Source organism: Hypanus sabinus, chromosome 22, assembly GCF_030144855.1.
Source record: "Hypanus sabinus isolate sHypSab1 chromosome 22, sHypSab1.hap1, whole genome shotgun sequence".
Taxonomy (NCBI): domain Eukaryota; kingdom Metazoa; phylum Chordata; class Chondrichthyes; order Myliobatiformes; family Dasyatidae; genus Hypanus; species Hypanus sabinus.
In genome coordinates this window covers 63,966,544-63,991,743 of record NC_082727.1, presented here as the reverse complement: position 1 = coordinate 63,991,743, position 25,200 = coordinate 63,966,544, and the positions used below count along the sequence as shown (strand labels likewise).

Below are 25,200 nucleotides of genomic sequence, written 5' to 3'. Positions count from 1 at the left end.
CAATGTCTTCCTTCACCAGGCAGTCCCAACACCCATTGGTGCGGCACAGTAGTTTTGTGCCATCGAAGTCGATCCTATGGCCATTGCGAATGCGTTGTTCTGCAGATTTCTCTGGATAACCCAAATGGATACAACTCCTGTTTTCCTTGATGCTGGTTTCCACTGTGAATTCTGTCTGGCCAATACATGTTGATTGGTATTCACAGTGAATCCTGTAAACACCAGCTGTCCAGAGTGCCAGGTCATCTTTGACTCCCATAAGCTGTGATTTGAGCTTCCTTATGGGTTTGTGGATGGTATTAATCTGGTGGTTCCTCAGGATCCAGGTTATCTTTCCAGACACTATGGAATTATAAGGAAGACAGGCAATAGCGATGGGTTCTCCCTGTTAGGTTTCCTGGTTTTTCTGTCAGCCCTTTAAGGGCCCGATTGAATTTTAACAAAGATGGAAGTCTCGCTCTAAGAAAGAACTTGAATTTGATTGTAAACAAGGTGGAACAGCAGAAACCTGATTGAAAGAGGACTAACCAATCAGGAGGGATGAACAAATGGGTATAAATACCACCGGACTAGACATGCCTAGGCATCATCCCTGATGAAGATGGTAGAGTTTGTCATTGAAACATTGTTTAAAATCAATACCTGTACCCAGCTGGAAGCCCAAGAACAGTTTATTTGTCAAGTCAAATGTTAATGTAATTTTCAGTAAACTGGTGTAAGGAGAACAAAAGAATTGTTACTCTTGATCTGATGCAGCACAAAACAGACACAATAATAACAATAAAATATATATAAAATAACATATATAATAAAATAACAATAAAATAAACGTAAGATAGCTGGTATACATGGATTGATTTTATTCTATAATGTGACACATGGCACAGGAGTGTCTGTACATGAAATGACTGGTAGTAAATGATAAAGTAGTGATGGTTGGGGGGGGTGGTGTTGCTGAGGGTTGGAGTTGATCAGTTTTACTGTTATTAAGTCTGGTGGTCCTGATGAGGGTGCTACGTATCCCCCTGATGGGTATGGGACAAACAGTCCATGAACATTATTTCTCAACTTGCTGTGCACAGTTCCTTCCCTCTGCTGCCTTTATCCCACTCTTAAAAATCAGGTTTATTCCAGCTGCTCCTCCATTTTGCCCATTTTTTTCTAAAAGACAAATCTCCTGGTAGAATTGATTCCCAACATTAGTCACAGTGAGTGGCAAGGTAGTGTAGTGATTATCCCAATCACTTTATAGCATCAGCCACCACTCATTCCTGCCACTACTGTAAGGAGATTTTTCCCATGACCGGTTTCCTCCCATGTTACCAAAGATACAGTTAGGGTTAGTAAGATGTTGGCATGCTATGTTGGCACCAGAAGTGTGGCGACATCGTGGGCTGTTGCCAACACATCACAAACAAGCACACTACCCAGAGCATTGTGATAAATAAAGCTAATCTTATTTCTACAATCAATGTAACCGTGCAATGGATTTAAAAGTACTTCAATCATACCTCAGAACTGTTTCAATAACAGTGAAATGTGTTGGATGTTCTAAGATTGTGATAAGCACAATATAAATGTAAGTTCATGATGCAAATCCCTAAATCAGGTTGTCTGATTCATTTAGTGAACTGCATGGTGAAACTGCATAATTAGATGAAATAATTCATAGATAAAAAAATATAGTCAGCTAAATCTATAAATGCACAAATAAATTCTCTAAATGTCATTGTCTAAGAAAGATTCTGTAATATTGGGCTTTTCATACTATTTGATGACATGTGTTTTTTTCTGAGTGCTCTTGTTATTTTCACAACCCTGCTATAATTTCAGCTTTGTAACTTTATAATGAGTTTCAGATGAAGAAAATATTGAGCCTGTTGCATTTGTGGTCAAAAAATGAACAAAAGATGGAGCTAAGAGGTTATTGAATGATACTTAATGACCATCTAATTAAATAAGATAGAGTGGTAACATTACCATTCAGATGATTTACCTACATTCGTTATGGCAGTTTAAAGTGCTTAGCTGTATCAAAGAAACAGGTACCCAGAAAGACCGTGGCATCAGGTGAATGGGAACGCCATCAACTGCTGGTTATTCTCTGAAGTGTACGCCATCCCGATTTGGAAATCTATTGGTATTCCTTTTCCCTTCTTTGTCACTCGGTGTAGATCCTGAAGTTGACTATGCACTGGCCTTGTAGGGGTGTATTCATCAGGAGAGCAGCAGGTCAAAGCCATTACTTGCTCAGTGGGTGATGAACAATAAGTGTTGGCCTTGCTGGTAGTGCCCACTTTTCCTCAAATAAAATTAAAATATTCTGCATAAATATTTTGAATAGATTTTATTGTCTCAGGTTACTTTAGTAATGTTGATATTTTTATAAATTCTTTTTATTTTTCCAGCTACAAAAGGAAGAAGAAAAGAATAATTTACTGGCTGCTGAAGTCGAAAATCAAAATCAAGTTCTTGCCAAGTACAGCAAAGGTTTTTAAACTTCTGACCTGTAATTGTTATTGTTAATCAATGGGTTTGTAAAACTAGAAAGAAAACAATTAACAGTTTTTTGCTAAAAAATATGTAATTAAACTTATTGAATAATACTGTAAGATTGGAGCAGTCAGGACTGGATAATATCTACATACTGTACTACATGGCCGAGGGATGATAGAAATTGATAAGATTATGAGGGTCATAGATAGCACTGATGATCAAAGTATTTATCCCATGCAGGGGTTCCCAACCTGAGGTCCATGGACTGCTTGGTTAATGGCTCCATGGCATAAAAAAGCTTGGGAACCCCTGATCCCATGATAAGGGTATCAAAACAAGAGGGCATGGATTTAAGGAGGAAAGAGTCTTCTAGGATATCTGAGAGGCACATTATTTTTACACAGTGAGTGGTTGATATCTGGGTCTTGCTGCCAGAGGACATAGTAGAATCAGATACAATTACTAAATTTAAGAGACGTTTGGATGGACATTTCAATAGACAATACATAGAAGGATATGGTCTTGATGTAGGAAAATTATATTTGTGTAAGACAGGCAGAAAGGTTATCATGAGTGATGTAGACTGAGGAGATAATTTCAGTGCAATACAACTCAATGGTTAAACATAGTTCTACTGTAGCTTATGTATCTCTTTACCATTGACGCCGGTCTTGATCACTTACAGAGATACTGTACGTTGGCTGCCTCAGTCGTTAGAACCAAAGCAGCAACAACATGGATATAAGCATTCTTCAGTCCATCTCACATCTGTTACTCTCTTCATAATGTGTAGACTTATTTCAGCAATATTTGCTTTGCTCAATGTCCTGGTTACTTTTGCAAACCATTAAACCTTGAACTTCTGACATTTGCTTACATCCTTCACTAAAACAAAAGATCAATACTAGTGTAGAAAAAAATTACAGATGTTTTTGTAGTAAATATGCAAGAACTGAAAGCATGCTGCAGAAATTTAACTTGCTGAGTTTTTTGCTCAGATCATTTTGCTTTACCCGTTGTAATAATAAACATTGTAAAGTTTAGAATAATCTGTCTAGATAGCATGCAAAATTTTTCATTGCATCTTAGTATGTTTAACAATAATGAACCAATTCTTTTTGGTCCCCCATTTGGCTGTTATTAAGATTGAACAAAGTTGCTAATTTTCAAATTTTCTAACTTTCTTCTTTCTGATGATTAGAAAAGAAAGTATCTTGTAAAGAAAAGTGCGTGGCATTTCCTTTCATCTATGATGTCGTCATTATCATCATATGCTGTGTCGTATGATGTGGGCGATCATGGTCTTTCACCATGATTGTTCTTGGCAAATTTTTCTACAGAAGTGGTTTGCCATTGCCTTCTTCTGGGCAGTGTCTTTACTAGGCGGGTGACCCCAGCCATGGTCAATACTCTTCAGAGATTATCTGCCTAGCGTCAGTGTTTGCATAACCGGGACTTGTGATATGCACCAGCTTTTCATATGACCATCCACCACCTGCTCCCACGACTTCACATGACCCTGATCAGGGGTTGAAGGGGGTTTGGCTAAGCTGGTGCTGCACCTTGGCCAAGGAATACCTGCTGGTGCCTTACACCTCCTTTGGTAGAGACGTATCCTCACCCCACCAATAATTTAAACTAAATGGAACACTACTGTTTAAGGAAAAATCAGAAAACCAAGTGTGTACTTTCACCTATCTTGACAGCATTTTCTCCATATTTGAGTTGGAATTCACACTGATAATGTATTCTAAATTCATTTCCTCAAGCTCCTGGTTTATGCAATGCCATACATCATACTTGGAGTATGTACCATCATTCTTGACAATGGCTGTAGCATAATGTAGATTTCCAGATGATGCTATCAGGAATTCCTTTGGTAGAGACATCTCTTGACCCTGACACCCAAAAAAAATTCTGTGTGTAGTGAAGCAAAAAGACCAGCTTTGGATCTAGAATACATTAGGGCACCTTGGAGACTTGACCATCATTTTAAAGGAGCAAATTCCCGTTCAAAAAAGAATGTAGAAGGAGGAGATAGTTTGTATTTTTCTGCTGCCAATGAAATAATCAAGTAAAGGTGCTGGTCAGTGTTTGTCCAGTTCCTCCACCAAATATATCTGGTGCTCCATCTAGTGATGTGACTGAGAACTTGCTGAAACAAAGCAAACAGTTATTTATGCAATAAGAAAATGGCTTGCTTTCGTGTTTGGATTCAAAAGGTGCTACTTAAACTCAGAATTTTCTACAGAGTCAAGCACTGCTGAAATATTTTAACAATGGAGGCATGAGTATTTTTTCAGTGTTGTTTCAAATTTTAGTTGCTTTATTTGTTTAAAGAATCAAATGCTAGTTATGAAAATAGATTTAAATAAATATATAATGAATTTAAATACTAAAGTAGTGAAAATAAGACATCCAAATGATACCAAAAAATGTTACTTTTTTAAACTTAGGTTTATGTGACACATGTTGCACAGACATTAGTTTTATCTCTGTATTAGAAACATATCAGATTCACAATGTACTGCTGTAATTTTGTTGCTAAATGTTAAATGCTCATGTTTCTCCAAGTTTCAATGTTGGCTGTAGAGGAATACGAAGGCTTAGAGCAAAGTCTGGAACTGGAGAAAGATCTCCGAAAGGAAGCAGAGTCCTTTGCCCATGAGGTATGAAAAGCAGCAGCAGTTTTATTAATTGCTGTGTATCTGATTAGCTGCAGACACACAGCATATGGAAGGTATAATCCCAGAAATGATGGAATCTACAATGTCATTAAAACATTATACAGTGACATTATAACTAGGAGAAACTATTAAACATAGAATGGAAAACAGTACAGCACAGGAACAAGCCTTTTTAGCCAACTAAATTAATTATCAAAAGGCCAAATAAACTTATCTATCCTTCCTACCCAATGTGAATATCCTTCCATTCCCCTCACTTTTTTGTGCCTATCTAAACACCTCTTGAAAGTCTCTTATGTAGCTGCCTCTGCCACCCCCCAGGCAGCGCAAACCAGGCACCCACCACTCTGTGAAAAAAACTTGATCTCAATGATTCAGGAACACCTTCTTCCCCTCTGCCATGGTGTTTCTGATTGGACATTGACCCTATGAATATATATACTTATTGCAAATCACACCTTTTGTTATTGTGTCTTGCAACGTACTGCTGCAACTTTCATGACATATCCCAAAGATAATAAATCTGATTCTGATTCCTTTGTTTATTATGTTATCAATACAATATTAATATCAAATCAGCCTGTCTAACTAATTGTACATATTGTCTGATAGACAGGTTGGAATGGATTTTTAAAGGTTGTAAGTAGCATGAACAAGATCACTAGCATCAAGGTCTTGCAGATAACTAAAATTAGGTAATTAATTTGGCCAGAATTTCAAATGCTGGGATTTTAAATGTATTTGTCCTCATTTCAGATGCTGGTGGAACAAAAAAATTAAAAAGACAAAGTCAAATTCTGACTCAGAATATGGTGCCTCATGAGCAACTCATGAAGGCTCTTGATGAGCTTGCAATTGTGACAGGGAAAATGGAGGAGGAGAGAATTTTGCATGAGAAAAAGGTAAGGTATTTATACAGTTAACAGTGACCACTCACATCAGAAGTAAACACTGTGCAATGGGCGCAAGACACACAAAATGCTGGAGGAACTCAGCAGACCAGGCAGCATCTATGGAAAAAAAACTACAGTCGACATTTCGTCAGTCCTGCCGAAGGGTTTCAGCCCAAAATGTCAACTGCACTCTTTTCCATGGATGCTGCCTGCCCTGTTGACTTCCTCCAGCATTGTGTGTGTGTTGCTTGGATTTCAAGGATCTGCAGATTTTCTTCTGTTTGTGACTGCATAATAGGTGTGTACTTTCTTAATATCATTGGAACATGTATGTGTTATGGTTAGACTAGCTTGGCTATGCTAGTCAGTCAAACATCAGCCACACTCGCATTGGATTGCAGTCATGTAAAAACCAAGCCAAAGTTTCCTTTGGTAAGGACATTACTGAATTAGATTGTTTGTAGAACAATTTACCAAGTTCAGGTCTCATTCAGATGACTTGGATACAAGGGCCAGGTGTTGTTCAATTGATATGGATCATGGGTCAGGTCCCGTGGAGTTCACATGGATCACAGGGTCAGGTCATACGGAATGTGAGGGTCAGGTCCCGATAAGTTCACACAGATCACAGGGTGTGGTCCCATTGAGCTCTCACTGATCGTGATGGTCAGGTCCCATTGAGTTCTCATGGATCATGGGGTCAGGTCCCATTGAGTTCTCATGGATCATGGGGTCAGGTCCCATTGAGTTCTCACTGATCATGAGGGTCAGGTCCCATTGAGTTCTCACTGATCGTGATGGTCAGGTCCCATTGAGTTCTCATGGATCATGGGGTCATGTCCCATTGAGTTCTCACTGATCGTGATGGTCAGGTTCCATTGAGTTCTCATGGATCATGGGGTCAGGTCCCATTGAGTTCTCACTGATCATGGGGTCAGGTCCCATTGAGTTCTCACTGATCACAGGGTCAGGTCCCGTTGAGTTCTCACTGATCATGGGGTCAGGTCCCGTTGAGCTCTCAAGGATCACAGGGTCAGGTCCCGTTGAGTTCTCACGGATCACAGGGTCAGGTCCCGTTGAGTTCTCACTGATCATGGGGTCAGGTCCCATTGAGTTCTCACGGATCACAGGGTCAGGTCCCGTTGAGTTCTCAAGGATCACAGGGTCCGGTCCCGTTGAGTTCTCATGGATCATGGGGTCCGGTCCCGTTGAGTACTCATGGATCATGGGGTCCGGTCCCGTTGAGTACTCATGGATCATGGGATCAGGTCCCGTTGAGTTCTCACGGATCATGGGATCAGGTCCCGTTGAGTTCTCACGGATCATTGGGTCCGGTCCTGTTGAGTTCTCACGGATCACGGGATCAGGTCCTGTTGAGTTCTCATGGATCATGGGGTCAGGTCCCGTTGAGTTCTCACGGATCATGGGATCAGGTCCTGTTGAGTTCTCACGGATCATGGGGTCCAGTCCTGTTGAGTTCACACTGATCATGGGGTCAGGTCCCGTTGAGTTCTCACGGATCACGGGGTCCGGTCCCGTTGAGTTCTCACGGATCACGGGGTCCAGTCCCGTTGAGTTCTCACGGATCACGGGGTCAGGTCCCGTTGAGTTCTCACGGATCACGGGGTCCGGTCCCGTTGAGTTCTCATGGATCATGGGGTCAGGTCCCGTTGAGTTCTCACGGATCATGGGGTCAGGTCCCGTTGAGTTCTCATGGATCACGGGGTCCAGTCCCGTTGAGTTCACACTGATCATGGGGTCAGGTCCCGTTGAGTTCTCATGGATCATGGGGTCCGGTCCTGTTGAGTTCTCACGGATCACAGGGTCCGGTCCCGTTGAGTTCTCACGGATCATGGGGTCCGGTCCCGTTGAGTTCACACTGATCATGGGGTCAGGTCCCGTTGAGTTCTCATGGATCATGGGGTCAGGTCCCGTTGAGTTCTCATGGATCATGGGGTCAGGTCCCGTTGAGTTCACACTGATCATGGGGTCAGGTCCCGTTGAGTTCTCATGGATCATGGGGTCAGGTCCCGTTGAGTACTCACGGATCATGGGATCAGGTCCCGTTGAGTTCTCACGGATCATGGGATCAGGTCCCGTTGAGTTCTCACGGATCATGGGGTCAGGTCCCGTTGAGTTCTCACGGATCATGGGGTCCGGTCCCGTTGAGTTCTCACGGATCATGGGGTCCAGTCCCGTTGAGTTCACACTGATCATGGGGTCAGGTCCCGTTGAGTTCACACTGATCTTGGGGTCCGGTCCCGTTGAGTTCTCATGGATCATGGGGTCAGGTCCCGTTGAGTTCTCAAGGATCACAGGGTCCGGTCCCGTTGAGTTCTCATGGATCATGGGGTCAGGTCCCGTTGAGTTCACACTGATCATGGGGTCAGGTCCCATTGAGTTCTCACGGATCATGGGGTCAGGTCCCATTGAGTTCTGACGGATCACGGGGTCAGGTCCCGTTGAGTTCTCACGGATCATGGGGTCAGGTCCCGTTGAGTTCTCATGGATCATGGGGTCAGGTCCCGTTGAGTTCTCATGGATCATGGGGTCAGGTCCCGTTGAGTTCTCATGGATCATGGGGTCAGGTCCCATTGAGTTCTCACGGATCACGGGGTCCGGTCCCGTTGAGTTCTCACAGATCATGGGGTCCGATCCCATTGAGTTCTCACGGATCATGGTGTCCAGTCCCGTTGAGTTCACACTGATCTCTGGGTCAAATCCCATTGAGTTCACATGTATCACCTCCGTACCTACTTCCAAGCACCTTAAAACTGAGTCCTCTCATGTTAGCCATTTCAGCCCTTGGAAAAAGCCTCTGACTATCCACACGATCAATGCCTCTCATCATCTTATACACCTCTGGCAGGTCATCTCTCATCCTCCATCGCTCCGAGAAGAAAAGGCCAAGTTCACTTAACCTATTCTCTCTCATAAGGCATGCTCCCTAATATGGGTAACATCCTTGAAAATCTCCTCTACACCCTACCTATAGTTTCCACATCCTTCCTATAGTGAGGAGACTAGAACTGTGCACAGTACTCTGAGTGGGATCTAACCAGGGTCCTGTATAGCTGCAACATTACCTCTTGGCTCCTAAATTCAATCCCACGATTAATGAAGGGTAATACACCGTATGCCTTCTTAATCACACAGTCAACCTGTGCAGCAGCTTTGAGCATCCTATGGACTCAGACCCCAAGATCCCTCTGATCCTCCACACTGCCAAGAGTCTTACCATTAATGCTATATTCTGCCATCATATTTGACCTACGAAAATGAACCACCTCACACTTATCTGGGTTGAACTCCAGCTGTCACTTCTCAGTCCGGTTTTACATCCTATCAGTGTCCTGCTGTAACCTCTGACAGCCCTCCACACTATCCACAACAACCCCAACCTCTGTGTCATCAGCAAATTTACTAACCCATCCCCCCACTTCTTCATCCAGGTCATTTATAAAAATCACAAGAACAGGGGTCCCAGAACAGATCCCTAAATCACCATCCAAATCTGGATATTTGGATGGTATCTTTATCTTTGTGACTTCATAAACCACTAAAGAGCCTAGATCCAGGGTTCCCAATATTTTTATGTCATGGACCCCGACCATTAGTTGATGAGTCCTTGGACACCGGGTTGAAAACCCCTGTGGCTTAGAGAAACCTGCCATTGGGTCACATAGAATTTACGGTAAATGACCTTGTTCAATTACAGTGGAGATACACTGCACAATACTTACTAAATATTACCTTCTAGAAAACAACAAGTTTTATTTGGATGTTTCTCTGATCAGGAAGTTCATCTTTGACTTGTTTGTGAATAGTTTACTTAACAATGAGAAGATATGAAGACAAAATTGACAGAAATGTTGAGATAGATAATTTTCACCAGAAGAATTGTAATGAGGGAATTTGCAAGACAAGTGAAATGGAACACATGTAAAGTACTAACATCAGCCTTTCTTTTTGGGTTGTCAGGTAAAGGAGTTGGAGAAACGGTTGAATGATTCAAGACTTCAGAAAGAAGTAAACTCACTAAAGAAACAGCTTAAACTTTTTAAAGAAGACAAAGAGGAACTCGAAGTTCATTGTAAACAGCGTGATAAGCAAGTGAGGGATTTGAAACATACCAGTATGTATTCTGTTCTTTGTTGTAGTATAGATTAAAAAAATATTTTAAATTTGTATGAGACTGCGAAGGTCCAGCTTGAATTCTTGTAATCATTTGCAAAACTCTTTGTCACCCTTAGGGATGTTTGAGGGCCTTACAGTTTCAAAGAAAACAAACTGGACCTGATATGAAGTATTAATACAAAAACACAGCCATTTTTTCCAATTTATTGAGGATTTGTGACTTTCCCATAGTTTGTTTGATTTTATACGTCATTGGGCAACCCAGGAGCATTGTGGATAGCACAATGTTTTACAGTACCAGTGACCCAGGTTCAATTCCCGCCGCTGCTTGTATGGAGTTTGTATATTCTCCCAGTGACCATGTGGGTTTCCTCCCATGTTCTAATGATGTATCGGTTGATAGGTTAATTGGTCATTGTAAATTGTTCCATGATTAGGCTAGGATTAAATCGGGGGATTGCTGGGCAGCACAGCTCACAGTACTGGAAGGGCCTGCTCCACACTGTATCTCAATAAATTAGAAACAAATAAATTATGCAACAGCAGTTCACAATTATTTTGTTTTCCTCATGTTCAGGCCAATATTTAGTGCTCTTTGCAAGAAGAAAGAGAGGGACTTGGAGGATATGGGCATGAGCAGTAATGGGAAATGGAGAAGTTCAGAGTAGAACTGAATGTGCAAGCACAGCAAGTGTAGACACAAGGTGGAAGGGGCTGGAATCAAAACCAGCTGCTGGAGCAACTCATCAGGTCAACCAGCAACTGTGGTCCTGATAGTGAGACTCAACCCAAACTGTGCACGCTTCCTTTGCCTTCACAGATGCTGCTTAACCTGCCGAGGTCATCCAGCAATTTGCGTTTTTCAAAGAAGAAATATATAGGCAAGCTGAAATTAGCTATAGGGATGAAATTGCCTGGAGGAGACGGGGTGCATAAATAAATGGCTGACTGTTATGGAGGGGAGAGAGTAAGCAATATTTTAAATGACTACTATGTGTGTAGGAGTAGAGATCATGCATGTAAATTGGGCTAAACTATGACAGGACAATGGGGACTACAATTACACTTGTTGAGGCAGAGAAAGAGAGCCGAATTAGAAGAAGTTAGAAGTTATGTTAATGTGAAAGTGCAGACAGAGATGAGCCACTGGTTGTGCAAGGTTAAAGTAGGAATGATGAGAAAAGCATTGGCATCAAGTGTTGAAGTGCCAGGGATATGGATACGGATTCACACATGGGCAATGATGGAATTCCTCCAAGAGAACCACAAACTGGTTGTCGGGTTTGGACGCTTGTGTGCATCAATGACCCGGAGAGCTAAGCTGGCTGGATCACGGCTTTATGCTTTGGCTCTTGGTAGGGTCACCCATGCCAAATAGACCAAAGGGTAGAAGGAAGACTAAGAGTGGCCCACCGGTCCTCCAGGTTTGGGGTTCCAGCTCAGGGCTAACAGCTCTGACTGATCAAACAAAACTGTTACTTTTACATCTTAGTGTAATGGTATTCTTGAGCCTCCACTCAGGACTTGTATGGCTGACAGTAGTGAAAACTGAGAGGAAGCTTCTGACATGATGAAGAAAGTGCTGAACGCCGCTGGAGATGCAGGATCTTCATTGCTGCCTTAAGCACCAGCGGTGTAACGGGCAGCAAGTAAAGATGGAATTGTGAGACGCAATGCTGGAAGTGATTGTGGTTGGGAAGAAAATCTGACAAAGGACAGTGAACTCAGTCCAATAGCAGAGGACACAAAATTAAAATAGTGTGGAGGCTGTAAATGTGAAACATAAATAAAATTGGGCACTCTCATCAAAGAGCGTACCATCCATGGAAAGAGAAACAGTGTTAAATTTTCAGGATGATTATCTTGCACTGAGAAAGGAAATGGGCATCAGCAGGTTTTACTATTTGGAGGAAGTAGCAGGAAAGAGGAGCAGCAAGCGGGAGCAGCTCAAAGGTAAAGTGGCAATTTGAGGTGAAAGGGCGAGTTATGCAACCAAATGGAAGTACAGCTGGGAAACGGGATTTATATACAATGGAAAATAAAACTGTAAAAGTTTAAATTTAAAAGTTCAAAGTACATTTATTATCAAAGTATGGATAAATTATACAACCTTGAGATTTGTCTGCTTACAGGCAGCCAGTAAACAAGAAACCTAAAAGAACACAATAAAAAAAAGAACAACAAAGACCCAATGCCAAGAGAGAGAGAAAAAACACAAATTGTTCAAACAATAAAAGCAAGCAACAGCATTCAGAATGAAATTGAGCCCATAGACATGAGGCTTGGAAATCAGAAGCAATGTGTGCTGACAATATTGAATTGAATTGAATTGAAATTGAATTGACTTTATTTCTTGCATCCTTCACATACATGAGGAGTAAAAGTCTTTACGATACTTCTCCATCATAGTAATTTACATTAATTTATAATAAATAGAACAGTCAATGTAACAGAAAACACAAAGTACACTGCAGATGCTGTGGTCAGATCAAGACGTACAAACAAGCTGGATGAACTCAGCAGGTCGGGCAGCATCCGTTGAAATGAGCAGTCAATGGATCCTGTCCGACCTGCTGAGTTCATCCAGCTTGTTTGTACTTCTTAATGTAACATAGAATACACTCAAATCGGTGTGAGTTAATCAGTACCGAGTATTGGAAATCATTGAATATATATGTTGTCCAGAAAGCTGCTAAGTACCTGGACAGAAGATGAAGCTTATTTCGTGCTTTACCGTAACAGTATCAGCAGCTGAGGAAAGAGAGTTTAGAATGGAGTGGGACATTGCATAGATCCCTGCTCTTGGACTGTTTCTCCCAATCCCTTCATGGAAGAGGCCATTAACATCCAAGCCAGCACCACCAGATTCAAGAACGGATACTATCCTCAAGCAGTAAGGCTGGTCTGCACAGTCTCCCACTAACCCATTAGGTTAATTGGTTATTGTAAATTATTCCGTGAATAGGCTAAGGTTAAATCGGTTGCTGGTGGCTTCGAAGGGCCAGAAGGGTCTATTCCAAGCTGTATCTCTAGATAATAAATAGTTGGGAAATGTTCCCTTTTCAATGCAGAAATGCATTAGTTAAGAAGGGAAGATGTGCGATGTTGGAGAGGTTGAAATTCCGTTGAATTTGGAGGCTGGCTGCATGGAAGGTGAAGATGAAGGGTTCTGAGAGAGAAAGAAAAGTGAATAGAAGTGTGAAAGACCAAAAGGGCATGTTTAAAGCTCCATGGGCTCTGGCTGAGGGAAATCCTTGGTTATGGAGCAAGAAGAGATAATGGAAGGGTTGGCATGCAATCAGAATAGTTGCAACAGGAGAATAAGGTAAGTGAAATGGAGTCTTTGCAGAAAGTTAGGTGGAAGCAACTGAAGTTAATGTGTACATGATATCCCATGCCCTTGAGGCTGATCTTTCTCTTGAAGTGATGACGGAAAAGATGGGAAAGAAAGGAGGAAGTTGGAGATGAAACACATGGTGATGAGAACAGTGTGGTGGGTTGCAGGAAACAGTGGAAGTTCAGTCATTGGGAGAAAACTGTTGCAAAAGGCTCCAAAACATTTTGCATTTTCCATAAAGAAGGCAGGCATGTAAGATATGTACAGATTCCTCTGATGTAATCTTTTATATGGGAAGTGTGTGAAGTGAGAGAAATAATATAATGAAAGGCAAATGGAGGGAATGAGATTTGATGGGAAGGGATTAATTTCACCTGTGCTTTAGGAAGATACTAATGAGTTTAGATTTTCACAATGGGAGTTACAGGGGGACTGGAATGCAGACAGGGAACAGAGCACACTGATTATATCATATTATTAGATGTGAAAATGTCATTACTAATTTCTATGACATGCAGGTGCTATTAGCTTAACATTTAAGTTCTGGTGCTTCTGTTACAGTTGATGAACTGGAAAAACGTATCAAACAAGCAGAAATGGCATCATTGCCACCAGAACCACCACCAGCTCCACCTCTTCCACAGATGTCACCTTCTTCAAATCATCTAAAGTAATAAAAACACTTATTTTCCTCTATTCTAAATTGTTTGATAAACCAGTTTTTAAGTATGTAATATTGGCATGTTTATAGTGCTTTAGATTTGTAAAAATCAAATAGGTGTCTTACAAAGTTTGGCTACAGTTTAATTCACTATTAAATGCTTATGTTTGGCATTTGTTCAAAGTTCAAGGTTTAAAGTAAATTTATTATCCAAGTACATAGGTGTCACGATATACAACCCTGAGATTCAGTTTCTTGCAGGCATTGACAATAAATAAAAGAAATACAAAAGAGTCAATGAAAGACAGTACCCAACAGGATGGACAAATGACCAATGCTCAAAGGACAACAAAATATTAAAGAAAAACAATGATGTTAATAAGTTAGCAATAAATACTGAGAACATAAGATGAAGAGTCCTTGAAAGTCAGTGCATATGCTGGAGGGATGTTTTTATTAAGTTCAATCTCTTACTTTTAATGTCAATATGATACCAAAGGAATATACTGTATGTGCAAGAGGGAGAACTTCAAAGTTAACAGCTCCTTAGAGAGCGACACATACAAAATGATGGAGGTACTCAACAGGTCAGCCAGCATTTATGCAGGTGAATAAACAGTTGAGGTTGAGAGGGTCAACCTCTTAATTCTGTTTAACTTGCTGAGTTCCTTCAGAAATGTGTGTGTGTTACCGCGAATTTCCAGTATCCGCAGGATCTCTTGTGTTTACAATTTACAGCTCATTATAAAGCATCATTCTCATAAACGGGAATGATAGATCTGATAGTTTGTGGCTGCACAAACTTTGTCTGCTTCTTGGTATCAGTATCTGTTGAGCATATAGCTCCAGCAGCTCAGTGATGATAGACCTGATGGGTTGTGACTGCTCCATCTCTGTTTGAGTCTTGGTATCACTATCTGCAGAGAAGATAACTCCAGCAACTCACTCAAGCATACATTTCATTTCTCCAATCCTCAGGATTTACATTTATCTGACAGCTTTAACATAACCAAATGTCCCTATCAGCTGGCACCGGAGTAGTATTAACTAAGATTTGATTTGAGTTATTGAAAGAGATGAGGACAGGTGATTAAGAAAGAGTCAAATGGTTTAGACAGCGAATTCTCCGCAGCTGTGGACTCACTTTCAGGGTCTCTGCAATTCATGTTCCAGGTCTTATATTTACCTTTTTTGTACTATTTTCATGATTTGTCCCCTTTTGCAAATTGGATAAGTGTCGGGCTTGTGCGTGTTTTTCAATGGATTCTGTTGTGTTTCTTTGTTTTGTGGCTGCCTGCAGGAAGATGAGTCTCAGGGTTGTATATGGTATACATACCTTGATAATAAATTTGAAGACTCTGGTCTTGATTGACAATCCTGTGAGCTAACAGAAGACTCTGGTCTCGATTGACAATCCTGTGAGCGAACAGAAGACCCTGGTCTCCTGATTGACAATCCTGTGAGCTAACAGAAGACTCTAGTCTCGATTGACAATCCTGTGAGCGAACAGAAGACTCTGGTCTCCTGATTGACAATCCTGTGAGCTAACAGAAGACTCTGGTCTCCTGATTGACAATCCGGTGAGCTAACAGAAGACTCTGGTCTCAATTGACAATCCTGTGAGCGAACAGAAGACTCTGGTCTTGATTGACAATCCTGTGAGCGAACAGAACTCTCTGGTCTCCTGATGGACAATCCTGTGAGCTAACAGAAGACTCTGGTCTCCTGATTGACAATCCTGTGAGCTAACAGAAGACTCTGGTCTCCTGATGGACAATCCTGTGAGCGAACAGAAGACTCTGGTCTCCTGATTGACAATCCTGTGAGCTAACAGAAGACTCTGGTCTCAATTGACAATCCTGTGAGCGAACAGAAGACTCTGGTCTTGATTGACAATCCTGTGAGCAAACAGAACTCTCTGGTCTCCTGATGGACAATCCTGTGAGCTAACAGAAGACTCTGGTCTCCTGATTGACAATCCTGTGAGCTAACAGAAGACTCTGGTCTCCTGATTGACAATCCTGTGAGCTAACAGAAGACTCTGGTCTCCTGATTGACAATCCTGTGAGCGAACAGAAGACTCTGGTCTCCTGATGGACAATCCTGTGAGCGAACAGAAGACCCTGGTCTCCTGATTGACAATCCTGTGAGCTAACAGAAGACTCTGGTCTCAATTGACAATCCTGTGAGCTAACAGAAGACTCTGGTCTCAATTGACAATCCTGTGAGCGAACAGAACTCTCTGGTCTCCTGATGGACAATCCTGTGAGCTAACAGAAGACTCTGGTCTCCTGATGGACAATCCTGTGAGCTAACAGAAGACCCTGGTCTCCTGATTGACAATCCTGTGAGCTAACAGAATACCCTGGTCTCCTGATTGACAATCCTGTGAGCTAACAGAAGACTGGTCTCCTGATTGACAATCCTGTGAGCTAACAGAAAACTCTGGTCTCAATTGACAATCCTGTGAGCGAACAGAAGACTCTGGTCTTGATTGACAATCCTGTGAGCTAACAGAAGACTCTGGTCTCGATTGACAATCCTGTGAGCGAACAGAAGACTCTGGTCTCCTGATTGACAATCCTGTGAGCTAACAGAATACCCTGGTCTCCTGATTGACAATCCTGTGAGCTAACAGAAGACTCTGGTCTCCTGATTGACAATCCGGTGAGCTAACAGAAGACTCTGGTCTCGATTGACAATCCTGTGAGCTAACAGAAGACTCTGGTCTCGATTGACAATCCTGTGAGCTAACAGAAGACTCTGGTCTCCTGATTGACAATCCTGTGAGCTAACAGAAGACCCTGGGCTCCTGATGGACAATCCTGTGAGCTAACAGAATACCCTGGTCTCCTGATTGACAATCCTGTGAGCTAACAGAAGACTCTGGTCTCCTGATTGACAATCCTGTGAGCTAACAGAAGACCCTGGGCTCCTGATGGACAATCCTGTGAGCTAACAGAATACCCTGGTCTCCTGATTGACAATCCTGTGAGCTAACAGAAGACTCTGGTCTCCTGATTGACAATCCTGTGAGCTAACAGAATACCCTGGTCTCCTGATTGACAATCCTGTGAGCTAACAGAAGACTCTGGTCTCCTGATTGACAATCCGGTGAGCTAACAGAAGACTCTGGTCTCGATTGACAATCCTGTGAGCGAACAGAAGACTCTGGTCTCCTGATTGACAACCCTGTGAGCTAACAGAAGACTCTGGTCTCGATTGACAATCCTGTGAGCTAACAGAAGACTCTGGTCTCCTGATTGACAATCCTGTGAGCTAACAGAAGACTCTGGTCTCGATTGACAATCCTGTGAGCTAACAGAAGACTCTGGTCTCCTGATGGACAATCCTGTGAGCTAACAGAAGACTCTGGTCTCCTGATTGACAATCCTGTGAGCTAACAGAAGACTCTGGTCTCCTGATTGACAATCCTGTGAGCGAACAGAAGACTCTGGTCTCCTGATTGACAATCCTGTGAGCTAACAGAAGACTCTGGTCTCGATTGACAATCCTGTGAGCTAACAGAACTCTCTGGTCTCCTGATTGACAACCCTGTGAGCTAACAGAAGACTCTGGTCTCGATTGACAATCCGGTGAGCTAACAGAAGACTCTGGTCTCGATTGACAATCCTGTGAGCTAACAGAAGACTCTGGTCTCGATTGACAATCCTGTGAGCGAACAGAAGACTCTGGTCTCGATTGACAATCCTGTGAGCGAACAGAAGACTCTGGTCTCCTGATTGACAATCCTGTGAGCTAACAGAAGACTCTGGTCTCGATTGACAATCCTGTGAGCTAACAGAAGACTCTGGTCTCGATTGACAATCCTGTGAGCTAACAGAAGACTCTGGTCTCGATTGACAATCCTGTGAGCTAACAGAAGACTCTGGTCTTGATTGACAATCCTGTGAGCTAACAGAAGACCCTGGGCTCCTGATGGACAATCCTGTGAGCTAACAGAAGACCCTGGGCTCCTGATGGACAATCCTGTGAGCGAACAGAAGACTCTGGTCTCCTGATTGACAATCCTGTGAGCTAACAGAAGACTCTGGTCTCGATTGACAATCCTGTGAGCTAACAGAAGACTCTGGTCTCGATTGACAATCCTGTGAGCTAACAGAAGACCCTGGGCTCCTGATGGACAATCCTGTGAGCGAACAGAAGACTCTGGTCTCCTGATTGACAATCCTGTGAGCTAACAGAAGACTCTGGTCTCGATTGACAATCCTGTGAGCTAACAGAAGACTCTGGTCTCGATTGACAATCCTGTGAGCTAACAGAATACCCTGGTCTCCTGATTGACAATCCTGTGAGCTAACAGAAGACTCTGGTCTCGATTGACAATCCTGTGAGCTAACAGAAGACTCTGGTCTCGATTGACAATCCTGTGAGCTAACAGAAGACTCTGGTCTCCTGATTGACAATCCTGTGAGCTAACAGAAGACTCTGGTCTCCTGATGGACAATCCTGTGAGCTAACAGAAGACCTACTAGTTCCTGTCTCCGCATTCCCCTTTCCCTGTTTATACTGGCTACCTTTCCTCCCCCCCTCATCCCTGGTGTAGGGATTTGACCCAGAGCCTCGGCAGTCCCATTCACCTACGTTTTGCTCAGCCCGCAGACTTCCTCCGGCAGACTAGTTATTGCTCCTGATTCCAACATCTGTGGCCTCTTGTGTCTGAAGCTCACAGATCCTTGGCCTGGTGTACAGAATACCAGGGTGACTTCTCAGAGTTTCTATTTAATGTGACCTGAGCACAACATTAAGCCAGTAACTGTGGACAGGTGGAATGGCCTTTTTCAGGCAGGATGTCAGACCAGAGTCCCTCTGCTCTCCCCAGTTCACGGTGAAAGTTTCCAGTACATTCTTTCTCCGGAGGGTGTTGGAGGCAAGAATTTTAGATATATTTAATTCCTATTAAGGTCAAAGACTTGGAATTGATTTATCATTGTCACATGTTTTGAAATTCAGTAAATGGCTTACCTTGCATTCCGCTCATATAGTTCAAACCCTTACACAGTGTATTGAGATAGAAGACGGTGAAACAATACCAATGCAGAATGAAGTGTAACAGATGCGTTTGGGGGATGTGAGGGATAAGATTTTTACTCTGAGAGTCATGGATGCCTGCAATGCGTTGTCGGTTGTGGTGATGGAGGCAAAGACATTGGAAGCCTTTAAGGGACTTTTGGATAGGTACGTGGATATAAGGAAGATAGAGGGATATGGATGTTGTGTAAGTAAGAGAGATTACTGTTTGGATGTTTTTGATTTGCTTTTTAGCTGGTTCAGCACAACATTGAGGGCTGAATGGCCTGCTCCTGTGCTGTATTGTTCCATGTTCTATAGATATAGAGAAAGTGTAGTGCAGGTAGATAACAAGGTGCAAGATTGTAACATGTTAGGTTGTGAGGTCAAGAGTTCATCTTGTCAGAATAGAGGGATATAAGGATGTGATGCTGAGGCATTATGAAGAATTGGCCAGTTTGCACGGAGCATTGTGAGCAATTTTGGACCCCTTATCTACGAAAGGATGTGCTGGCATTGGAGAGGGTCCAGAGGAGACTCGTGAGAATGTTCCTGGGAATGAAAGGGTTGACATACGAAGAATGTTTGGTGGTTCTGGGGCTGTATTCTGGAGTTTAGAAGAATGAGGTGGAATCCAATTGAAACTGATCAAATATTTGAAGACTTAGACGGAGCGGGCATAGAGAGGATGTTTCTTATAGTGGAAAAATCTAGGACCAGAGGGCATAGCCTCAGTATAAAAGGACGTCCGTTTAGATCAGTGATGAGGAGGAAATTCTTCTGCCAGAGGGTGGTGAATCTGTGGAATTCATTGCCATGTGTGGCTATAGAAGCTTGGGTATATTTGAAGCAGATAGGTTCTTGATTAGAAAGGTCATCAAAGGTTACGTGGTGAATGGGGTTGTGAAGGATAACAAATCAACCATGATAGAATGATGGAGAAGACCTGAAGGGCTGAATGGCCTAATTCTGCTCTTGTGTCTTCTGGGTATGGAGAGCCAACACAGAGCAGGAGTTGAGGCCAGAACAGGTTAGCCATGATACAACCATTCAGACTGTGACGAGAGGGCGTATAGGAAGCGAGATATGCTAACTAGTGGAGTTGCAGCAACAACCTATGATGACAACAGTAAGACAAAGGAGCTGATTTGGACTTCAGGAAGGAACACATACCAATCCTCATAGTGGGATCAGAAGTGGAGAGAGTGAGCAGTTTCAATTTCCTGGGTGTTAAGATCTCTGAGGATCTAACCTGGTCCCAACATATCGATATAGTTATAAAGAAGGCAAGACAGTGACTCTATTAGGAGTTTGACGATTTGGTATGTTAACAAATACATTCAAAAACTTCCATAGTTGTACCATGGAGAGCATTCTGACAGGTTGCATCACTGTCTGGTATGGGGGGGGGGGGGGGAACTACTGCACAGGACCAAAAGAAGCTGCAGAAGGTTGTAAATTTAGTCAGCTCCATCTAGGGTACTAACCTACAAAGTACCCAGGACATCTTCAAGGAGCATTGTCTCAGAAAGGCAGTGTCCATTATTAAGGACCCCCAGCACCCAGGGCATGTCCTTTTCTCACTGTTACCATCAGGTAGGAGATACAGAAGCCTGAAGAATCACACTCAGCGATTCAGGAACAACTTCTTCCCCTCTGCCATACAATTCATAAATAAACATTGAACCCTTGGATACTACCTCACTTTTTAATATATATTATTTCTGTTTTTGTATGATTTATATCCTATTCAATGTACATATGCTGTAATTTATTTATTTATTTTTCTTCAAGATTATGTATTGCATTGAACTGCTGCTACTAAGTTAACAAATTTCATGACACGTGCTGGTGATAATAAACCTGATTCTAATCATTCTGAATGTTAGGTCTGCCCCTTTCTTGTATTATTGTGGATTTCCACAACTCCCAATGAAGATCACAAAATAATTCATCTATTCATTAACACGTTGGTTTCACAGGAACTTGTGCTGTGAAATTAGTGACTGTGATTCTGACATTATAACTGTGGCAAATGTTCACAGTTAAAATGCTTCATTGCAAGCTCTTTAAGTGGCCAAAAGATGGAGGTGATGCTTGATAAATGAGCACGTCTATTTTTCTTTATAATTATCCACTGGTTTGTACTAACCAGAATACTTACTCAAGATTTGTGTGCCCTTTTGTGTAAATTATTAATCTTCACATTTTACAGTACAGTTAATCCATTTACAGGAACATAGACTTGATTTAAAATAGCTGACATTCTAATTTATTTGCAGCTTTGAATAAGATGCATTAAAGAAAGATCAAGAATTTTTCAACAATAACCCCTTGAGTATGTTGAATTTAATTCTGTGCTTGATGAAGAAAAGTATATTCACAGTGTTATGCTAGTCAGAGGAATATCTGCCATTCAGTTTGTTCTTCTTTACCCTGCAGTTGTGAGAAAGGGGGAGGGAGAGAGAAATAGAGGGATTGTGGCTTCTCCACAGCTAGTGCATGATGGCAGAATAATTTAGAATTATTAGCCTAACCTTGAGTTTATAGACTGGATCAGAGAAATGACATGTTTTGTAGAGTAACTTGTGTTGAACTCTGAGAAAACTGTCAATTTTTCAACAGAGATCTTATGAAGATTCTATGTAAAAAACAAAATGAATCCAATAGGTCTGAGGTTGGAAGGTCCCTTACAGAGAAATCAGGTGAGATTGATATCCAAGCATTATAATTTTATATACGTAAAGGGGGTTTCTTCTTTTTCTTTGTTACTGTGTATGTAATCAAAATGGCGTCTTTGTTTTGTTAAAAGTAGGAATGCTTCTTTGTTATGATAAGTGCTGGAAGCTTGTTTGGGTTAAAATTACTGATATTGTGAATTGTATTTGTTTGTTAACCAATTGGGATTAACGTTATTCTTTCTTGTGTGTCTGTAAACTGATTGTTGGCGGGCATTTTGGGAGTCGGCGCGAGGGGGTGAGAGAGAGAGGACGCGATGCTGTAAGCTGGGTGACGGAACGGACCCTGAGCGGGTGTCCGAGGCCCAAGGTTGTCGGTGAGGAGAGGAGACGAAGACAGATTCGTGTGGAGTGTCTGGTTGACCACCATGGTTGGTCCCAGGCAGTGGGTCGAAGAGTTCGGAGGGGATGGAATGGTGGCCAGAAGACTTCAGTAATTGAGCTCCAACGGTTGTGCATGAAGTGGTTGGACTTTGATAAGTTTGGCGCCTTTTCTTTATTTTTTTCCCTTCATGTACACTGTATCATTATTACTCACTTAGTTATAGTAACCTTTATAAATTGTACTCATTTAATCGCATATGGTGTACCGTCTGTTTTGGGCGAGGCAGGGACATCACACAGCATCCACACCAGCTGATTACCCAGTTTGGCAGGGCCGAAGGCTGCTCCCCCTAGACGAGAACGAGCTGAGCGAGCCTGAGGCGACCCAGGGGGTTACATATAGTTAGTTATAGTTTTAAGATAAGTTACGTTCAATAAAAGCTGAAAATGTAGAAGCTTGTGGTGTCCGGCAAGTGTCTGGAATTGTTAAAGTAATTGGAACATCAATTTCCTCAGTTGCAGATCCCAGTCAGTTCAGATTGGCAACATCTCCTCCACAGTCTCCATCAGCACAGGGCACCTCAAGGCTGTGTGCTTAGACCCCCTGCTCTATTCATTTTACACTTATGACTGGGTGGCTAAGCACAGCTTCAATGCTATATTTAAGTTTGCTGACGACACCACTGTCATAGGTCAATTCGAATGTAGTGATAAATCAGCATATAGGTGCGAGATTGAAAATCTGACTAAACAACAATAATTTCTTACTCAAAGTGCAAGATCAAGGAGATGATTATTGATTTCAGGAGGAATTCTCAGCAGGGGATCAGAGGTGGAGAGTGTCAGCAACTTTAAATTTCTCAGCATTATCATTTCAGAGAATCTGTCCTGGGTCCAGCATGTAAGTGTCGTTATGAAGAAAGCACAGCAGCACCTCTACTTTCTTAGAAGTTTGTGAAGGTTTGGCCTAGTATGGAAACACCAAAATCTTTGAATGGAAAAGACTTCGTAAAGTCGTTGATAAGGTTTAGCCCTCTCCACCATTGAGCACACCTACACGAAGAGCTGTTGCAGGAAAGCAGCACCCATCATCAAGGACCCCCACCACCCAGGCCATGCTCTCTTCTCACTGCTGCCACCAGAAAGAATGTTCAGGAGTCTCAGGACTCACACCACCAGTTTCAGGAATGGTTATTACCCCTCCTGAACTAGAGGCGTTAACTTCACTCAACTTTATTTGTCCTATCACTGAAATGTTGCCACAACCTATAGCCTTGCCTTCAAGGAATCTTCATCTCATATTCTCAATATTTATTGCTTACTTATTATTATTATTATTTTTATATTTTATCTCAGCTATAGCTGGTAAAATCTGAGGTATAGGCTTAGCCAAGCATGCTCATTTCTCAATTGTTAGGAACTTTTGGACTATTTTAGTGGTGTTTAGTATAGCAGCTTTCTGTGTAGGACTAATTGTTTAATGCTAATGTGTAGTGACTTTGGGATGATACTAGTTGTAGATATTAATATTGGGACAATGTATACCCTGTTCATGTTCCATAGTCCTTCAATTTCTTCTTTATTTCAGCATATTTTTGATGTTTTTCACTTAACAATTTGGCACATCCTCTCCATGACCTACTGAATAAGCAACGGAGCACCATTTTGAACAGACTCATTCAGCTCTGCTGTCACAAGGATCGTTAGAGAGAATGTTTCCTATCAAATCCAATAAGCACATACAACAGTTCATGTCCATGTGACAGGAGAACTCACATCATAGTACAAAAATCTGTTTTATTATTTCATACGTTATTATTGCACATTATTGCACACTGGTAAACTGTTGTGTATATTATTATATATATATGATTATTATTATATATTCTCTTTAATCCTTTTCACTCCTTATGGGGCATTAGGGCCTCAACAAAAGTCCTCCACTTCCTGCGATCTCTAGCAGATGTTTTTGCCGTCTCCCAGGTTTGGCCGGCGGCTTTCAGTTCATCCAAAAGCCTACGTCTCCAGGTTTGCTTTGGGCGACCTCTTCTTCTCTTCCCTTGTGAATTCCATTTGAGTGATTGTCGAGTGACATTCGACTGGCTCTTCCTCAAGGTGTGGCCGACCCATCTCCCCTTCCTCCTCCTTATCTGGAATACAATGGGCTCTTGGTTTGCTCTCTTCCATAGGTCTAGGTTTGACACTCTGTCGTACCACTTAAGGCGGAGGATCTGCCGGAGGCATTTGTTGAGAAAGGTCTGGATCTTGTTGCAGCTGGTGTTGGTGATTATCCATGTTTCAGATCCATATAACAGGATGGCTTTCACATTGGAGCTGAATATATGGAGCTTAGTTTTGACAGAGATGGCCGTAGATCTCCAAACAGGTTGCAGGGTTGTGAAGGCATGTTGGACTTTTCCGATCCTTGCTCTGATGTCCTCATCTGTACCTCCTGATTTACTGATTTTGTTTCCGAAGTAGGTAAACTTGTCTACATCTTCAAATATTTGTCCTTCAATCCGTAATGGCTCCTCTTGTTTGTTATTAATGTGTAGAACTTCGGTCTTCTCCTGACTGATCTTAAGGCCTACTTGCTGTGAGGTGTCTCCCAAGGAATCTACTTTCTTCTGCATATCTTGAAGCCAGTGTGAGAGAAGTGCGAGATCATCTGCAAATGCCAGGTCTTCCAATTTCCCTGTTAACGTCCACTGGATGCTTCTCTCTTTGCCAGCATAGGCTGTTCTTGTAGCCCAGTCGAGTACCACAGGAAAAAGTAGAGGTGACAGCAGGCATCCCTGTCTCTCTTCGGACAGTCTCCCATCGTGGATGACTCTGCATGAGAAGCCATTGTAAAGCTGCTTGATGATATTCACCAACTCTTCCGGTACACCATAGT

At 42.2% G+C, this 25,200-nt stretch overlaps 1 protein-coding gene across 1 annotated transcript in view; it reads left to right on the top strand.

The window, feature by feature from the left end:
• shtn1 (shootin 1) overlaps window positions 1-25,200 on the top strand; it is a 99,005-nt gene that overhangs the window by 48,048 nt on the left and 25,757 nt on the right. The window contains 7 exon segments of the mRNA XM_059947932.1: window positions 2,409-2,490; window positions 5,071-5,165; window positions 5,940-5,952; window positions 5,955-6,085; window positions 10,058-10,211; window positions 14,112-14,220; window positions 21,868-21,947. Coding sequence (XP_059803915.1) covers window positions 2,409-2,490; window positions 5,071-5,165; window positions 5,940-5,952; window positions 5,955-6,085; window positions 10,058-10,211; window positions 14,112-14,220; window positions 21,868-21,947 — 664 coding nt within the window.